At 37.4% G+C, this 19,179-nt stretch overlaps 1 protein-coding gene across 10 annotated transcripts in view; it reads right to left on the bottom strand.

The window, feature by feature from the left end:
• The window catches only part of stxbp5l (syntaxin binding protein 5L), a 135,158-nt gene extending 121,459 nt beyond the window's left edge, over positions 1-13,699 (bottom strand). For all 10 annotated transcript variants that reach the window (XM_079881592.1, XM_079881596.1, XM_079881594.1 and 7 more), the window contains exon 1: positions 12,728-13,699. In XM_079881592.1, the coding sequence (XP_079737718.1) occupies positions 12,728-12,895 (168 nt within the window). In that variant the 5' untranslated portion in view covers positions 12,896-13,699. The remainder of the gene's footprint in view (positions 1-12,727) is intronic.
• Between the last annotated feature and the right edge of the window lie 5,480 nt (positions 13,700-19,179).

The raw sequence follows: 19,179 nt of genomic DNA, 5'->3' as shown, positions 1-19,179 counted from the left end.
GTCAAAGCTGTGATGTAGTGGTTAGTGTACATGTGCGTCCACACATAAAGCCTGGGTGCTCATTCGGACAAAATGGGTTCGAAAATCACTGATAATGAAAGTCTTGAAAAGACCAAATAGAATAGAATAGAATAGAATAGAATAAAATAGAATAGAATAGAATAGAATAGAATAGAATAGAATAGAATAGAATAGAATAGAATAGAATAGAATGTGACAAACAGTAAATAGAGTTCTCTCTTGCATCTTAACATGCTTGATTGATCTTAACATTACATTACTTGATTGAATGATTGGTTGATCATAGGCCTACATGTGGACCGTCCCCAGATAGTGTGATCATATATTGTAATACTAGACAAAGGATGCCAGGGAAAAAAACTATGTGTGTTAATTGCAATAAAGAAAATGAATGTGTTAAACAGAAAATTTTGAATCGCAGAAAATATTTTTTACAGCCCCAATATATACATACTGTACATAGTGTACATTAAGTCACAATGAAATCAAAATAGAGAATTTCTCTTTTTTTCTGAATTTTACTATATTTATTTTAAATGATTTATCTGTGAATTATTATTGTTTTTTCAATTCTTGTGCCCTCATAATATTTAATCAAAATAACGTCCCTACCACTTGCAATGACGTTTCATCTCAATCTGTGATTGCAATAATAGCAAACCACAATGATCCAATAATCCAATCAATTCCCAATAGACAAAATAAAATAATGTCAAGATATATTTCATTGAATGACATACACATACACATACACAAGACATACACATATGAATGACAAGTGGTGGAATATAACAGGACAAAATATATTTTACAATTTACACACAAATTTGTTGTTATATTAACAATTGTTTTGCCATTCTAAAAATGAACACACAATACGTTCTCAACTGCAGCGTTTTCATTTCCGAAAATCCAATATTTAAAACAAGAAAAAATGCCTCTCTGTACAATAAACTTCTGTGGTCATATGTAGCAAATCTCTCAGAGCTGCCTGATACATTTGGTGGAGACACTCTGTTGCTGTTCCCTGATAAGCTCTATGCCTTTAATATCCCACAGATGATCCGTACATGCTTCAGGAAGAGAAGCTTCCAGATTGGCACTTTGTGATGTACAGTATGACTCATACGCATGAAGCTAGAGCTACATCCTCTAAGTTCTTCAGCCAGAAAAGAAACATCTAGACACTGAACTTTTGAGTAACTTTTGAACCTTTAAAGCCTGAGACATAGAATGATAGGTATGAGATGGTTGTATTCATACTTCAAATCTCAATTTCAAAATTATGTTCACCTACAAACGACTATGGTTGTCAATTCTGTATTTGTTTCCTTAATTCGGTGATGTTCACACACAGTTCAGTTATTTATGGGAGTGACAACCGCATTCTATAACCAAACTCACACCCGTAAATTTTCAGGACTCTCAACCGCATTCTTGGAAAACATGTACTGTGTGAACGCAACTGAACTGGACAGCTAGTTGTCTGTCACGTCATATGAGAGAGCCACTCTGCGCTGCACAAACACGTGTCTACCGTGTGATGTGGGTTTTCACATGTGGTTTCAGAAATTTACTACGACCGAGATACTCTATAAGCTGTGTTTCATCTGAAGGTTTTAGATCCAGTCACTTTTCTCCACCGGAGCAGTTCCCATTAGTTTTGTGTTCTACGCGCAACTCAAATGATCCGCTCTCCACCCAAATCATAAACGCTGTTGTCAGTTAATGAAGATTTGACGAATGAACTCATGGATCCATTGGACTCTTGTGGTGTCAAAAGTGATAAGACTTTTCAGTTTTAGGGACATTTGATATTACTTTGGTCACTGTTGCTATGGTTACTGGTAAGAGAATCCGGGCTTGACTCCCATTGCATTTTCAGACAGTATTTGAGACACTATGGTAAATTGCTGTGTGAACAGTTAATTTCGAGACTCACACCTTTGAGTAAAAGGGATTGTCAATCCCAGAAAAATCACAGTGTGAACGTAGCCATAAAGCAACACTAAAGTACTGCTGCACTTTGTAAATAATCATTTAGTAGGCACGTTTACTTAAAGCAACTTATTACAGGAAATTGATTCTACAACTATTCAGTTATATAAAATGATAAATAAAAAAAATAAGTGTATAAAAATGTATAAATAAATATATAAAAAATAAAAGTGTACTTACCTTAATAAAATAATAAAATAAAATGAAAAATAATAATAATAATAAAAAAATTCTGAGCAACTTGTACTTCGCTTTGCAGAACATATCATTTAAGAATGAATTGCTTATGTCGCACTCCTCATTTGCAAGTCGCTTTGATTACAAGCATCTGCTGAATGAATAAATGTAAATGTAAATAACTCAAACTAATCTGATTCACTCACTACTAACTGCCTCAAATAAAATCCTTATCTTTCAAATGCTCAGTGACATAACTCCCAAACTTCAGCAAATCCAGCTATTTTTTTTTTTTTTTTTCTAATTCAAACAGACAATTTCAGAAAGCTCTTTTTGTGACATAAGCTTGTTCATGAATGTTTCATTTAGTCCATCTGAGGCTGAGATTAGCTGTAGGATCCTGTGTTGTTTCATTCTGGGGTCTAAGGTTCAATCCCTGGGATCCCAGAGGATAGATTTATTGCTCAGAGGTTGCTCTTTCAAAGATGTGTTATTTGGTGACTGGAGAAGTACAGTACTGAGGATTGCCCCTTCAGCAAATCACTTAACCTCAGATTGCTCAAGCAGGACCATGCCTATAATAAGCCGACTGAAAGTTCCTTTGGTGAAAAAAAAAGCAACTTCAAAAACTAACAAAAACTCTTTTTTTCTGACTGTAGAAAGCAAGTATGGAAACACACACATAAATATGAGGTACACACATACACTAAAAGCTTGTTGTGGTCTCAGCTTAAGTTCTGTCAAGAATAATAACCTTCCAAAGACAAAAATGATCTAGGAATGCAATCTGACTCATAATACATCCATAGGGTTAGAGCCTGTGAGAAAATACATCTGAATAAAAGAAAGAAAATAAAGAGACAATGAAAATAAAGAATGAGAAGAGGAAGAAACCCAGACAGATAGCATTCTCATAAGACAAAATCAATTACATATACTGAATATATATGTGAAATGAGGAAGATAACTACAAATAAGGAAAGAATAAAACAAACAGAGCAGGATTCTAACCATTCTCTATCAGAAATCTGGTTCAATCAGCCTGAAATGGTATTAAGCCTCAAATCCAACAAAAAACCTTAAAACAATTGAGTGAAGGGGAGGAAGACAGAAAGAAGTGAGTGGTGGGAGGGAGGGAGATTGATACCAGATAAGAGAAATGAGGCTCTTTTATTGGGTCAATAAGTGTGTCATCGCCCCGGTGAAGCCACATGAGGGCAAACAGCCCACTTTAAAAGCAGTTCTGTCACCAATCAATTACAAACCAGACCATCATCCTGCACTCACATAACAGAATATGACAGAAACAAAACGATCAGTCAAAAACCAGTCCAAAGTACCAAGAGATTGGAAACAAACACAGTACAACCTGAAGGTTAATTGAAAGTACTTGTCCTTTGAATGACAACAGGACTATTAATGCATCCATCTGCCCATCTTGTCTTTGTTAGAGCTGGTGTATGTGCATAATATGTCTCTAAACGTCACTTGAACGGAATGTGTGGGCGCAGCTTGTTTGAACCCTGCTGCTGTTTATGCTGCGGGCTTCAAGCTGCGCTAAGAGCGAGACTTAGAATGCAATTACTGAGCTTACAAGCCATTGTGTACTTGAGCGTGCATGTGCACGTGCCTAACTGGATTTCCGTCTACAGACATATAAGCTATCACTCGCCTATCCAAAGAGGGAGACTGTTAAATGCTGAAGTCATTGGAAAGGGAAGCTATGGAAGGATGCCAATCACAAATGAACGCATCTGTCGGAGATCATATCATCATTGACTTGAAACAAATATCGATGAATGTTGGCAGTGAGGTCAACATGGAGGTGAGACAACGACTTCTTAATTGAGCATTGGACGCCGTTTGAAGCAATCGCACAATTCTAGCCAGACATTACATTTGTCTCTTTCACTGTCAATATACATGTTATGGTTATCAAGCCTGAGGAGAGTGACAAATAAAGCGCACAGATGTCTATCAGAAGGCTGTTAGAAATCTGTTTACGCCTCTGCATAGCTTTTTATCTCACACTTGCAACATAATTGCAACATAATTTCTTGCAAACTACAACTTTATATCTCTGAATGTGTCTTTATGGGGCGGTTTCCCGGACAGGGTTTAAATTAAGCCAGGAGTAATCTCTGTCCAGGAAACTGCCCCTATATCTCGCAATGTGACTTATTTTTAACTTCCAGTTGTGACTTGTATCACAGCATGACAATTTCTTGTCATTTTGGCTTTATATCTTACAATATGACTTAAAACAAATATTACATCACTTTTAATGTGACTATTATTAAACTTTTTGTTTTTGTTTTTTTAGTTTTACTGTGATGTAGCAACAGGCTTCCATAGAAATTCTGACAATTTAACAGCTTTAAAAATTTGAATTAAATACATCATGTAGGCCTATCATTTTATGTAATAGCGACTAGCAGTATTTTTTAAGTTCTTAAAATCGAAAAAGATGCGTACGTGCACAAATACACAGAAACACAAAATCCTCTGAAAAAAATGTTTCTTCCATTTTCTTCTTTTGTGCGAGTCACTTAAGTACAACAAGAGAAAATGAAGGGGCATCAGAGAAGTGGAGTGGAAAAAGGTTTAGAGGATATAGATTGACTGAATAGGGCTATTCATTTATGGGTGATTACAAGCACAGAGCTGTTTGGAGTATTAACTACCTTAGCCCTGCTCAGTCACTGGAGAGACGACACAGAGTTTAAATGATGGAAAGAAATAACAATAAGGTTCAAACAAATGATACCATTAGAAATCAATCAAGTTGAGCAGATGTAAAAATAAAGAGAGATAAATAGAAAGAAGTAAGGGTGTCAGGCCCTGTGTAGGCTGTAGTAAGTGCACGATCATAAAGAATATCAAAGGAGTCTTTAATAGTAAATTCCACTAGAATCACAGGGAAGAAGCTCAGGGAATAACCACGCATAACATAAACAATACCGTACAATAAAATATGGGAGACTGAGGGCTTAAATACAAGGGAGAGTAATCAACTGAACAGAAACAGGTGTGTAGAACTAATTAACAATCAAGGAAACTAACTGGGGAACACAGGCAAACCAGAACAGGGAAAACAGAACCAAAACACAATGGTTGTGTCCAAAATACTCACTTGAGTAGGTACTTAATTTGAATAAGTAATTACTTCACGACCACTAAAAAAGTAAGTTCTATATAGTATAAATGTGTGTATGTAATCTGTAGGTACTACATTCGATCTACCAGCGTCGGTTACATCGCTTCACTGCCATTCATAAATCCTCTCCCGTGACCTCATGTGATAGTGAAGTGTCCATCGTGTACACACTTCAGAATCTCAAAAGAAGAAGTAGGTCATTGCCTACTCTTTTATGAGTATTGTGAATTCGGACATACTTCTTTTGCCACATACTGATTTTCGTCAACTAGGCCTATATAGTAGGAAAGTATGTGATTTCGGATGGAGCCAGTAAAACTAAACCAAAACAGAACGTACATGTTACAAAGAGAGAGAGAGAGAGAGAGAGAGAGAGAGAGAGAGAGAGAGAGAGAGAGAGAGAGAGAGAGAGAGAGAGAGAGAGAGAGAGTTCAAACAGCATTGACAGAAAACTCTATAAAAGTCAGCTACACGTCACTTCATCACACATCTTTAGATGTCATTCCTCTCAAAGACAGAGAGTGAGGACCGTTCTGGGTGCCCAGAACCTCTGAACTGAGAAAATATACTGTGAGGATCTTGGAGATACAATGGATGATGATTAAAAATGCATAATACTACTATTCAAAAGTTTGAGGTTGGTACGATTTTTTTTAAAATGTTTTTTTAAGTCTTTTATCCTCACCAAGGCTGTATTTATTTGATAAAAAACAGTCAAATCAGTAACACTGTGAAATGTTATTACAACTAAAAACTGTTTTCTATTTTAACATATTTTAAAATGTAATTTATTTCCTGTGATGGCAAAGCTGAATTTTCAACAGCCATTATTCCAGTCTTCAGTGACACATGATCCTTCCGAAATCATTCTAATATGCTGATTTTGGTGCTCAAGAAACATTTCTTATTAGCAATGTTGAAAAAGGTTGTGCTGCGTAATATATTTGTGGAAACTGATACTTTGCAGGATTCTTTGATTAATCATTCATACAATTAAATGTCTTGCTGAAAAAAGTATTAATTTATTTTTAACAGTACTATATTTCAGTAGCTATATTTTGCTTTTCTAGAATATTTTAATATACATTTATAAACAGTATTCTTATATTAAACAAAGAAAAAAATAGTAAATCCAAAAAGTCAATAAAACAAAAACAACAAAACAATCTTCCACTCTACCATTTGTTTGCCATTGGATGGACACAGCAATGTTTTAAAAGAGTTATACCCTTCAAGAAGTTTAGCACATTCCTAGGACAGAAGAATTCACTCTGCTGAATCTATAAACAGTGTTGATGATGAAAAAAATCAATCTACAATATAGAGACTGTACAATACAATTGATACTTGTTTCTCTTTGGTCGAGTGGGCACAGCTTTCCTGTTGAGAGATGAGGATACATGCAGACAGAGCGGGCTGCTCTGGAACACAAGCAGCGCTGCCACTGCAGTCTCAGAGCACTGAAGAAGAGGCCAACACTGTTGACAGAGCACTAACAGATTCAGACCACAGTATCTACCTTGTGATTTGTCATTTGCAAGTGCTGAAACTGATTGCTAATTGGCTTAAAAAACAAGTTCCCTGCTGTTTTTTTTTTTTGTTGGTTTTTTTACCTTCCATTATGATGTTACATACACAATCACAATTTTTTTTTTTTTCCTCTATGCCTTTGACCCTATTATTACTGTGTGCATGCCAGATCCATCCTGGAGTATACAGAACAGAGAGAGAGAGAGAGAGAGAGAGAGAGAGAGAGAGAGAGAGAGAGAGAGAGAGAGAGAGAGAGAGAGAGAGATCTACATTTTACCACACATGAAACATGACAGCCCGTGACGGGAGTTGTTGTCAAAGCTCATAATTCAGTTGAGTGATCATAACCAGAAATGGGTGTCACAGTGTGTTCTTGAACACATGAGAGGGTGTTCGGCAGTCTATTTCAGATCTAAGTCTCCAGAGCACTGTCTCTGTCAACATCCCAAAGAACCCAACCCCTTTGACAGTCCATGAGGCATATACTTGTCTATAGAATAATAACTCGTACAATTCACCATTGCTTATGTCTGCTTGTATAGGCCTGATTTCATTTTCATTAAAGGGGTACCATGAAAATGTATCATGTAAATTTTAATTTTACTTTTGTTCAATGCGTGTTAACAAAAAAAAAGAAGAAATTTCAGACGTTCGATACATAGGATGTGTGTCCACCAAAGCGTTTTTGTCCAGAGGCTAGCGTATTTTTCCAATTGTTTTCAATGGGAGCGCTGCGTTTTTTTTACAACGGCAGCAGCGTGACGAGGCGCTGAGCAACTATTTCATGCTGAGTGCTGAGCGCTTGCCGTTTTATCCCCCGCCTAGAGTAGAATGTTCAACTTTGGGTAAAATGCATCACTGTCACTTTTTACCCAGCTGTCCAATCACAGTGGAGAAGGGGCGGGACAAATACGACCAACCGCAACATCCTGCTGGGACAACGGCAACAGACGACAAAAACAAATTTGTTTGTTTGTTTTATTTATTAATAGAGCACAATTAAAACAATGGAACGTTGAACAATGTGCTGTACAATCATGCATGTAATAAAATGACACAAACAGTAGCCAACAATGCATGCAACCAACATTTTACAAATATAAAAAGACAACAAGAGGCAATTTATTACGTCAGTCTGTCGAGCCAAATGCTAATGATATTAAGAGTAATTTCAATTTTCTTTTAAAAGAGCCCAACGAAGGTGATAATCGAAGATGTAAATGTAAGATATTCCAACACTTAGGATCCACCTAGCAGTAGCGTTCTGTACTAATTGTAAGCGATTTAAAGGGCACCTATATTATGCAAAATTCACTTTTATATGGTGTTTGAGCATAAATATGTGTTGGCAGTGTGTGTACACAACCACCCTATAATGATAAAAATCCACCAAGTGCTTTTTTTTAAATCCCCATAAATCTAAATCAGCACTGTCTCAATCCGTTTGCAGATTCTGGGCAAAATGACGTCACTTTGCACAGGCTTCTCGCACGACTGTTGACGGACACTGCCGTTTTAGCACAGGCCCACCCTGAATGAGCTGTACATAGTCCGCCATTGTTTTGACACTGGAGCAGCTGTAGCGACAATAATGTCTTGTAAGCAACTGTTGTTGGATGTAAGAGTGAACATAACAGTACTCCTGACATCAGAGCCACTGAAGACGCAGTGGATTCGTTTTTTTTTTTTTTTTTAGGGAATGCGCCCCCACATACCTAAATGCGTTTGTTTGCGTGAATCATTTTACACCAGACTGATTTGTGAATGAGGGTCAATACAAAGGGACAATACAAAACACAGGCTTTGCTAAAAAGTTGTGACTCAAGGATGGATCCTTCCGGAGCAATACTGGTCACGAGTAATGAAAGGGAGAGCGCACACTTTATTACAGTTCATTCATAGGAGTTGTTTTATAGATTTAAAGTTTACCAGTTTATTAAGCAACCCCAGAAAAGGAGTAAAGTCTGTATATATTTGTTTACTGTTAGTTGTAACAAGTGTTTTTGTGAAATTCGCTGTGTATGTTGTATGTACAAAGGAGAGAGAGAGAGAGAGAGAGAGAGAGAGAGAGAGAGAGAGAGAGAGAGAGAGAGAGAGAGAGAGAGAGAGAGAGAGAGAATGGATAAGACTTTAATGCGCACTTCTTGTACTGTGATTTATTCAGCTCAAACAGTGATTTTCTGGAGTGAAAACGGATGCTTCATCTTTTGTGTGATGTACAATAAACTTCATAACACTCATCAATAAAGTTTTTGGCATCATTCAGACGGGGTCCGCTACAACAGGCTTGTAGTGGATAAAAGCAAGGTGACAACATAAGTTATATATTAAGTTATATAGAATATATTCTCTGGCTCTGTAGGCATTATAGTCCGACTCCGGTTCGAACTGAGCACCGCTGACATTTCAGTGCATGAGATTATCCTGTTTGTTTGTTGCATGAGCTCTTGAAGTCCCACCCTCTTCTTGAAAGGGGGCCGTGAGCAGCAGCTCATTTGCATTTAAATGGATACACAAAAAAATTCACGCGTGTTTTTGGTTATCCTCAAAAAGTGGCAATTTTAACATGCTATAAAAAATTTTATCTGGGGTATTTTGAGCTAAAACTTCACATACACACTCTGGGGACATCAGAGACTTATTTTACATCTTGTAAAAGGGGGCATAATAGGTGCCATTTAACAGTGATTGGCTCATACAAGGAATTACAATTACAATAGTCCAGATTTACAGAAATAAAAGCATGAATAATCTTCTCCGAGTTACTAGATGACAGAAACGAAAACAATTACCTTTGCTATTAATCTCAGATAAAAGAAACAGGATTTAACCACAGAGTTGATCTGTTTTTTTTTTGTTTTTTTTTTATTTCAGACAGTCATCAAACTGCACCCCAAGATTCTTAACCACTGATTTGCAGAATGGAGCTAAATTAGAAAGATTTTGGGAATCAGAGGTCCCAAACTAGATTATTTCAGTTTTGCTTTAATTTAAATAAATAAAAATTCCATAATTTAACATCATGTAAAAAGTTTAGTAATGACTCAATTGACCTCCTGTTCTGTTTTCATAGAGGTAGGTTCACCTGAGTGTTGTCAGGTAAAATGGGTAAATTATCCATGCCTTTGAAAAATAGAACTTAAATGTAACCTAAAAGTAACCTAAAGTAACCTAAAAGTTACATATAAAGTGAAACCAGAATTAGACCAAGAACAGAACCATGCGGAACACCACAAATCAATGAAGCAGATTTGGAGTAAAGTTGACCAATATTAACCATTCAAGACCCATACCCCAAATACCCACAGTCTTTTCTAGCCCAACAATGGAACAAAATCATTGAAAACAATAGCCAGAGGAAATACTTTGCAAATACTTATTGACTTTTTTTATCTGGAAAAATCAGATACTAGTAACACTTCTGTGGATATTTCTTATATAGCACATAGTGTCTCAACTGAAAAAAAAGCACTCTCAAGCGCCCACAGCAAAGCATTTTCAGAAGAGTACTGGCATTTTCAGATGGCTAAAATGCTTTGGTGGACACACGGCCTTATGAAGTGTACTCTAGGATGCTGCAAACTGTTAGACTCAGTATTCTGAAAATCTGACTGACCTCTCAACATTCATACAGCAGCAAAACACTCAACATCAAACTACGTGAACATGTTAACTATTTCTAAAAGACCTACGCAGAAATTTTAAAATATGCTTAAAAAATATTGTTACATGTTAGCTCTCAATCCCTCTCTGAGCTATAGCTAACTTTATGTCTTTAACTTTATTTTATCTTTATTTATATCTTGTTAATTTTCTTTCAAATCAATGTATTCATGATAGACCTACAGTTTAAGTGCATGTGCTTCACAAGGGCTTGTTTATGAAACTCTTATATACATTTAGCTATTATTATTATTGAAATAGGCAGGTAATCTTAAATTACAACACAGGTATATTCAAAACGGCAGTGCATATAATGACCCATGTTCTACCTCTGTGGGGAAATACATCCTGACAATATCTGATTGATGATTACCTCATTTTATTTAGCTGGTGATTAATTCTAATACATCTAAACTGTTAAGCTTCAATACATTATGTGAATCGGATATAAGCGCCAACTAAAGGGATGGAAACTAAGAATTACTCGGGGACGTTGGATCTGTAGGCTATAGCCCGAGTCTCTCACCGTATTCCCCGGGGAGAACATAGCAACACCGCGGTCCCATCGCTATGGTAAAAACAAGGCGTGTGCCCGTCGGCAGTGAATAAATGTGCTGCGGTGGGAATATTTCACAAGCAGCTTTATAAAGTGTAATTTCTGCACGTGATACATTCCTGCACTTCCATTCAAACGGTACTACTATCGTTCGTTCATTCTTACCCATTTTCCGCTGTCTAATTTGCTATGTTGGAGAACACACGTCCATCCTACATCGCTCTACAAAAGATTATTTACTCCAAATTTCGAGCTCGAACCGAACCGATTCAAGTGGAGGCAGAATCGCTGCAGTCAGTTTCCACCATCCCGACCGGCTGCGTTAGGCCCTTAAAAATCTAAAAATAGCTTTAGGAAGAACCACAGCCTAAGCCCGGGGACTAAGGCAGGTTCCTTCACTTTTTATATAAGCGAAGACACCTCGGATGTGTCATTGATTTCCTATCACTTGACTTCTGAACATCTCACTTCTGAACATCTCACTTCTGAACATCTCACTCCTGAGCATCTCGATAGATAGATAGATAGAGCAAAGTTCAGTCCCTAAAAAATATATTTGAAAAATATATGTGAAAATCATTCTGGTCTGAATACATGAGGGTGAGTAAATAATTACAGAATTTTTTTTTTTTTTTTTTTTTTTTGCATGAATTCCTCAACACATCAATATAGTCATGCTGATGTGAAAGTTAATCTCACCACTGGCATGTTTGTTTTGAGCTGTTAACTGCTGTTTACAACTGAGACAACTGTTAAAGGGATAGTTCACCCAAAAATGAAAATTCTGTCATCATTTACTCACCCTCAAGTTGTTCCAAACCTGTATGAGTTTATTTCTTCTGTTGAGCACAAAAGAAGATATTTTGAAGAATAGCTGACGGGCCCCCTTGACTTCCATAGTATATATATTTTTTCCCTACTATGGAAGTCAATAGCTACAACTGTTTGATTACCAACATTCTTTAAAATATCTTATTTTGTGCTCAACAGAATAAAGAAACTCATACAGGTTTGGAACAACTTGAGAGTAAAATGATGACAAAAACATTTTTTTTTTTTTTTTTTTGGATGAACTATCGCCTTAAGTGCTGGCAACTTAAAGGGACAGCTCGTCCAAAAATGAAAATTTTGTCATAATTTACTCATCAGCATGTTGTTCCAAACCTGTATAACTTTACTCTCTGAGGAACACAAAAGAAGATAAAAGATGATTTGAAGAATGTTGGTAACCAAATCATATTGGTACATATTGGTTACCATCTATTGTATGAACAAAAACACTGAGGCATGTATCAAAACATCTTCTTTTATGCTCCACTAAAGAAAGTCATACATGGTTGTGAGGTTGAGAAAATGACAACTTAATTTTAATTTTATGGGGTGAACTATCCTTTTAAGGTCCGTGTCATTAGTATACAATCTGTGGTTTACTGTCTGTGCACTATATCTTTGTGTAGCCTATATTGTGTCTGCTGCTGGTGCACTGTAATTTCTATTGTGGCTCTATCAACAACAGTTCTCCCAACATCTGCATTGATTAGTACAGGCCTCTTTGCCAAAACTAGCTTCATATCTCTACTGCAATGACAGACAAGCCCTTTGCGACAATCTGGAGGGGCACCCACCTTACAGATCTGGAAGTGCTCGGACATCAGCGTTTCCTGGATCTCCAGCTCGCGCGGTGTTGGTGCCGCACTGGGGGTCCCAGCCGCACTGCCGCACGCGGGAGATCCGCCTGGATTCACAGGCGAAGAAGTGGTCAACCCGTCCAAAACCTTCCGGAACTTCTTCATCTTTATCCTTGTGTTTACACTTCAACGTTTCTCTTGGAAAATCACAAAACGTGCCGTCGAGACGCTTAAAACGGCATAGGAGATGATGCGGCTTCAGACGAATTCAGACTCCTCGTTTCTTCTTCCTTTCAGGATTTTATGTGCACAAAAAGTCGCAGAAGAACCTCATTTTCCAAAGCAATGCTGATGATCACAAATAAAGTAGATGAATTGGGGGGAAAGGCGAAGAGAGGTTCAGTGCGCATTAAAGCCTGAACCAGGCTGGAGAACAACCAAGAAACTTCATGGCACTTACGCAGGACGGTACCGCATCCAACTAGCCAACATTCTCAGAAGCCATGCCAGAAACATATCAAAGTACAATCGACTTTGGTGAATTTATTATTATTATTATTATTATCGAGACTCAATAGCGGTACACACCAAAACTCACGCTGAGCGTTTGTGGTTTGGGATCCCAGGCACAGGGGAGACACGCTGCAGAGGAGCAGCGTACAGCGACGAGCCAACGTCGAAAATGGGTTACAAACTGCCGGGAAAAGAAAGGAAATTCACGGCCTGACAGGTTTTCTGTGAAATCCCCTTCTCTATTTCTTTCTTCTAAGTTATTTGGAAGGAGAGGAGGCGAGTACCCTCGATCCGAACCCTGAATATCTCCCGCAGTCGAGTGTGAGCTGCTGTCCAAGGTGCTGAATGATCGAGCGAAAGAAAGCCACACCCCTCTATGTTCTAATTGGACCATGTGCCACGGCCATACTGTAATCCCCGCCTTTAAGCAGCAGCGATTGGACCATGTGCTTCAGAAACCACAAACAATTATTTAATTACTTGCACAATTTTTATTCAACTTTACTTAAACATTATTAGGCTACTTTTAATGCAGCAAACTAAACTACAAAAGTTTTGAAATTCAAATGTACCGTCATTTTTCATGCCAATAAAGCACATTAAATTGAACTGAATTTTAGAAATTAAAAACACAGATGACCACAAATGTCCATAACATTATATTGGCCTCGAATTTGGCATCGGTATATCACAACATCCTGCAGTTAATTTAAACTTGTAGTCTTTTATTGTTAAATGACTAGTCTAAAAACAACTGAAAAACATTAATATTCGCTAAAAAATACAGTATTGAACAGAAAAATTAAAAATGAAATGTTAGACCAAACTAAGGGAGACACTTCACAAGCGGAGTAGTGGTTGCATTATTGTTCTCTGGTTATGGCCACACACTATCCATCCTGTTCATAATTCCTTTGAGAGGCAGCGGTGGCCTCGAGGGGGCGCTGTGATGTGCATCTCGCAGATGCAGATTACATAAACGCTTACATCATCCCTCCCATCGGCACGGTTTATTCCATTCAGTCTTTTCCCCTGAAATCTGCTCATGTTGGAGATACCAGCTCCAGAGATTTTGATGCCCATGATGCTCCTGTGAATTTTATACGGAATCTTCAGATTAGATATATGTATTAGAAAAGAAAAGAACAAATAGAACAAAAGAAGCTATGATAGATCCAAAGCTTTTTTTATTTGCTTCATTTGTTCATCTGAATAAACTATAAATATATTCAATAGAACATGATATACTGAAGATTAAGACAAGCAGTCAACAGCTTTGCATAGACGGCAGGCAATAGTTATGCCAAGATGCAAGACAAAATTTTGTTTGTGGTCCTGTTTGGTTAAAAGCATAATATATACTAATTATTTTTCATTTATAATAATTTAAAATATGTCTCTATTTTATATATATTCTGTTCTTTTGGATATTACGTAGTGTTCAAGTGTAGCTAGAAGGAAGCTAGTCACACCAAATATTGATTTATTTAGTGAAAAGAAGTTAAATGATAAAAAAATATTTATTCTATGTATTAAAAAAAATGCAGCATTTGTTCAAAAGTGCCTTAAAATTCACTGGTTCGTAAACACACACACACGCACGCACACACACACACACACACACACATTATATAATCTATTTGTAGGTGCCTTAAATATCATATTGTGTACTAAAGTGATTTCAGTGTATTTCAAGTGCCTCAAAACCACTGACAGTCTTTTGAGATCTTTGCAGGATATTTTGTAAGTTCTTCAGTGAACAGGGTGCCAACAGATACTTAGCTTTGGAATCAGAAACACTGCACACTCTTTCGCTCATCTCACCATAGCTCAACAAGCAACGACAAGACTAGCTAAAGAGGGGATTTCGCAATTATCGTGATTATAGGGTACAAATGTTATGCTTTCTAGCATTTTATCTTGACATTTTCAGTTATCTATTGCTTTGACTGTTTATAGGTTATAAAATTATAGATCGGGCTCAAGCTCCCCCAATTAACAGGCTAGAAGCTCAGTAGGCTGCCACATGTAATTGCTTTTTAAAACCTCTTCATTAAATATACTTTTCATCATGAATGCCAAGGCCTCTTTATTGGCACATACCCCAGACAAGATTTTCTATGATTGTCTAAAGGATGGAATCAGAGTCTGAACTTTAATGGTGAGAGAAACAAATAAAACATTTGTAGCCAAAACATTTACGGTCATTCTTCTAAATCTAATAAGGATTAAATCCTTCTGGTTTGTCGTGCTAATGCAGCTTGTCGCTTGACAAACATTCCCACATGGACAGTTTATCTAAGTTATATTATTATGTGGCCTATCGCGGCTGAGGCAAGCACGGTAGTGTTGCTAAAAGAACTCAGTAGGGGCCTTCTCCCTCTGCTGCTTGGTGCATGTATTACAGAAGAAATCCATTTGTTGAGAGGATTTGGGAGTGAGAAAAAAGCAAAATAATCCTCTTCATCACTCCCTCAGGGTAATCAGCATCCAAGATAACGCAGCTGCCAAGACAACGGCACGGGGTGTGTGCTGCACTATGGGGCCGCTGCGTTAATCTTCCTGCTCGAACCTGCAGACACGGATTAGGGAACATAAACACGTCAGATATCCCATAGTGCAATGCAGCTGGGGAGTTTTGACTTGGCATTACAGTGATTAAAATATGATGTGGGAGAACATTAGCGAATAAAGAGAGGGATAATTTATTCACAAATTCAAAAGTGTGTGTATGAAATCAACTAAAACAGGGAAGGGTAAAGACTGCAATCTGCTAGAATAAATGTTATAGATTTGATCCCAGGTAAAAGTGACATATGGGATACTGAGATACTTGCCATAGCCGTGCCCTTGAGAAAGACACGTTACACCATATGCCTCCAGGGTGGACTGCACATAAAATTGTTGTATTGTAAGCTGTTCAAGATAAAACATTTATGCTAAATTGCAAGCAAGCAAAAAACAGTGTTTAGACTTTACTGAGCACCTAATTCAAAATGTGACAGTCTCTATTGTGTGTTTGACAGTCCCATCAGCACCCATCTTGGCAAAACCCTCTGGCAGATTATTTTCTATGTAGCTACACATACCATTAAAGCTCCTATTTAATTGACTGTGGAAAGACTATCGACTAAAACGTCATTTTGAGCATTACATTTTCTCCTATGCATATTTATACAAATGGCCTGTCTCATATGTCTCATAATATCTTAAAGGGTTAGTTCACCGAGAAATGAGAATTCTGTCATTTACTTCCCCTCATGTCTTACCAAACCCGTAAATAATTTCGTACACAAATGAAGATTTTTTTATGAAATCTGAGCAATTTCTGTCCCTCCATAGATGCAAGTGCAATTGACGCTTCAAAAAGTTCACAAAGAGATTGTAAAACTAATCCATGTGATTTGAGCGGTTTAGTCCAAATTTTCTGAAGAGACACGATCAGATGAACAGATTGAATTTAGGCTTTTATTCACATATAAACATTGAACCCTGTTTGTTAGTTTGGATGATTCGGTTAAATAATTCCTCCTTAAATCACTTCAATGAACTACCAACCAGAAAACTAGCTACTTTCAAGTTGAGTAGCAGCACACTTGAAAAACTCAAGTACGTTTAATCTGTACTTCATTTTAATTAGTTAAACCCGGACAAAGATCACTGACATACCAGCCCACTGCATGCCATGCTAATACTCATTCATATTCACACTTGCTCAGACTGGGGACAAAACCAGGGGTGCTTTCACATAAAATGATCAGAACTGTCAGCAAGTCTTGTATTAAAACACCCCTAGAGATGTAAAAAGCTTGTCACCCCAGCTTAACAAAGTGTTCTGAATTGTGCATCCCCACTAGGCTTTGAGAGAGAGAAACAAATGGAAAACAGCCAAAGCAAATCTAACACATGGAGCTCAAGTTTATGAGTGTGCGCAATATGGCTTGAGGTAAAGCAGGTGCTTTTCTCTTTCTCCATTCCAACATACTCTAACGTAGATCTTCAAATGAATAATTTAGCATTCACTAACCTGTGTTTCACACAATTAGAAATGCCACACTGTCCTGTCCTCAACAATTAGAATAAATGAGCCCCACAAGCACATCCACATGTGCCTTCCATGGTCATAAATCAACTCAAGGCCTACCGTTAGGAAAATGATTATTAAAATATAATTGTCAGGTCTTAGACAGCATGCATTGTGTAACTGTCCTTTACTGCTCGGCACCCGCAATAACCGTCAGCCCTGCCGCTTACGATCAAGACGTTCAAAAAGGCCAGTCACTCAAGATGAAGCCGCAGTTTTTCAATTAGGGCAAAAATGTGACTTGAAAATTTTAATTACTCTCGCACGTTGTTGCTAATGTGAGCGCGTACCACGTGACAGACAGGGTTTGAATATTCCCTTGTGAGAATATCCTGAATTGATTTTCATCTGGTCAGTGTATGTAGGACAAAGTAAAGCCATGATGTTCAACAGAAACTCTTTGTTTCAAGAGCAAATAGAAAAAAGCAAATTAATATTGATCACTTCGTTAATCAGACATCATGTCTTTGAATATGTACGTCACAATTCAATCATATATGATGTGATATCACAACGGATTAGTTTATGTTTACACACGTATTTGTATCATATTTTGTGTTATTTATTTAGTTCTTTTTTAACTCTAAGATCCTGATCTTGATGACAACCTCCCATTAATAAAATGAAGCAGAAGAAACCTACCATTAGAAACACTAAAACATTTCATCCTCATTCTGTGACATTTTAAGGTATATACTATGAAAGTTCATTAGAAGAAACTGAATAAATTAAAGAGTCTACAGTTTTATTCCTCAGAACAGTAATACATTTTTGCTTCAAACCTTTTCATTTACCACCAGTTGACCTCAGATCAGGTCAGCTACTTTTGTTTGTCTGCACTATCGATCTAACCGCCTACATGCTTGCACCATTTTTGGATGAGGATTTTTATTTTTCCTCGGCCTCTGGTAAAAAAAGAGGGAAAAAAGAAAGTGAAAAAACAAAAATCAGAACACACACACAAAGAAAAGGATCCAACCATTCATTTCGGCCCCTTTCATCAAAAATGAGTGTGAACAGTCTGAACACTGATGATTGAATTAGCGACAATGGTCGCGGCGAGAGCGTTAGCAAAGGACTTCATTCCAGCCTCACCACCTTCATCTTCACTGAGCCTAATGCACTTCTTCCAACCCACGTCTGTCAAGAGGCCCCACTCCATCCTTTAACATGTGACCATTCACATATCATGCCATTAGCCTGTTCTTTCCTCTCATTTTCAAGACCCCGGTTAAGTCGTCCTATTTCTATCATATTTTCATTACACGGAGCATATATCAGTGAATATGTCCTGACATGGAATCACTTGTAACGCAACTCCAGACAAGAGCCCAGAATAACTGGGCATGACAATCAATGGAAGAAAAAAAAATTCACAAATTCACACAAATTCAAACACAAATTTTAAAGTGTGGCTGAAGTGTCCAATACTTTTTGGACACTACATGCCAATGATTATATGTAAATGAATCTACGAACAGAAAAAAATCATTCGGTGAATGTGAATGTAGACTCAAGAATATGGATCACATAAATTCTGGTATACTGAGAAATTCAGCATCACCAGTGCTGAGCGAGAGTCTACATACTGCACAGTGGAAATGAGAGATGGCAGTGTCAGGGCCGCTTGTTTTTGGATGTCACTGTGACAGTCTCATTGGGGTGAAGGGGGTGCATATCCTCTCTTTCTGTCACAACAGAATTTGTGTCACTATCCCACTGTCAACAGGGTGAGTCACCATAGCCTAAGATACTTGTCTGTACACAGAATGTATCAGTGACTCAAAACAGCTGCCTTACCATTTTTTCTACATTCATGTATTTCATTTTGAAAGTTTGGGCAGCACACATC

This window comes from Squalius cephalus (assembly GCF_949319135.1).
Source record: "Squalius cephalus genome assembly, chromosome: 9".
NCBI lineage: Eukaryota > Metazoa > Chordata > Actinopteri > Cypriniformes > Leuciscidae > Squalius > Squalius cephalus.
The sequence above is the reverse complement of the archived record's forward strand: the minus strand, read 5'-3'. Positions and strand labels throughout refer to the sequence as shown.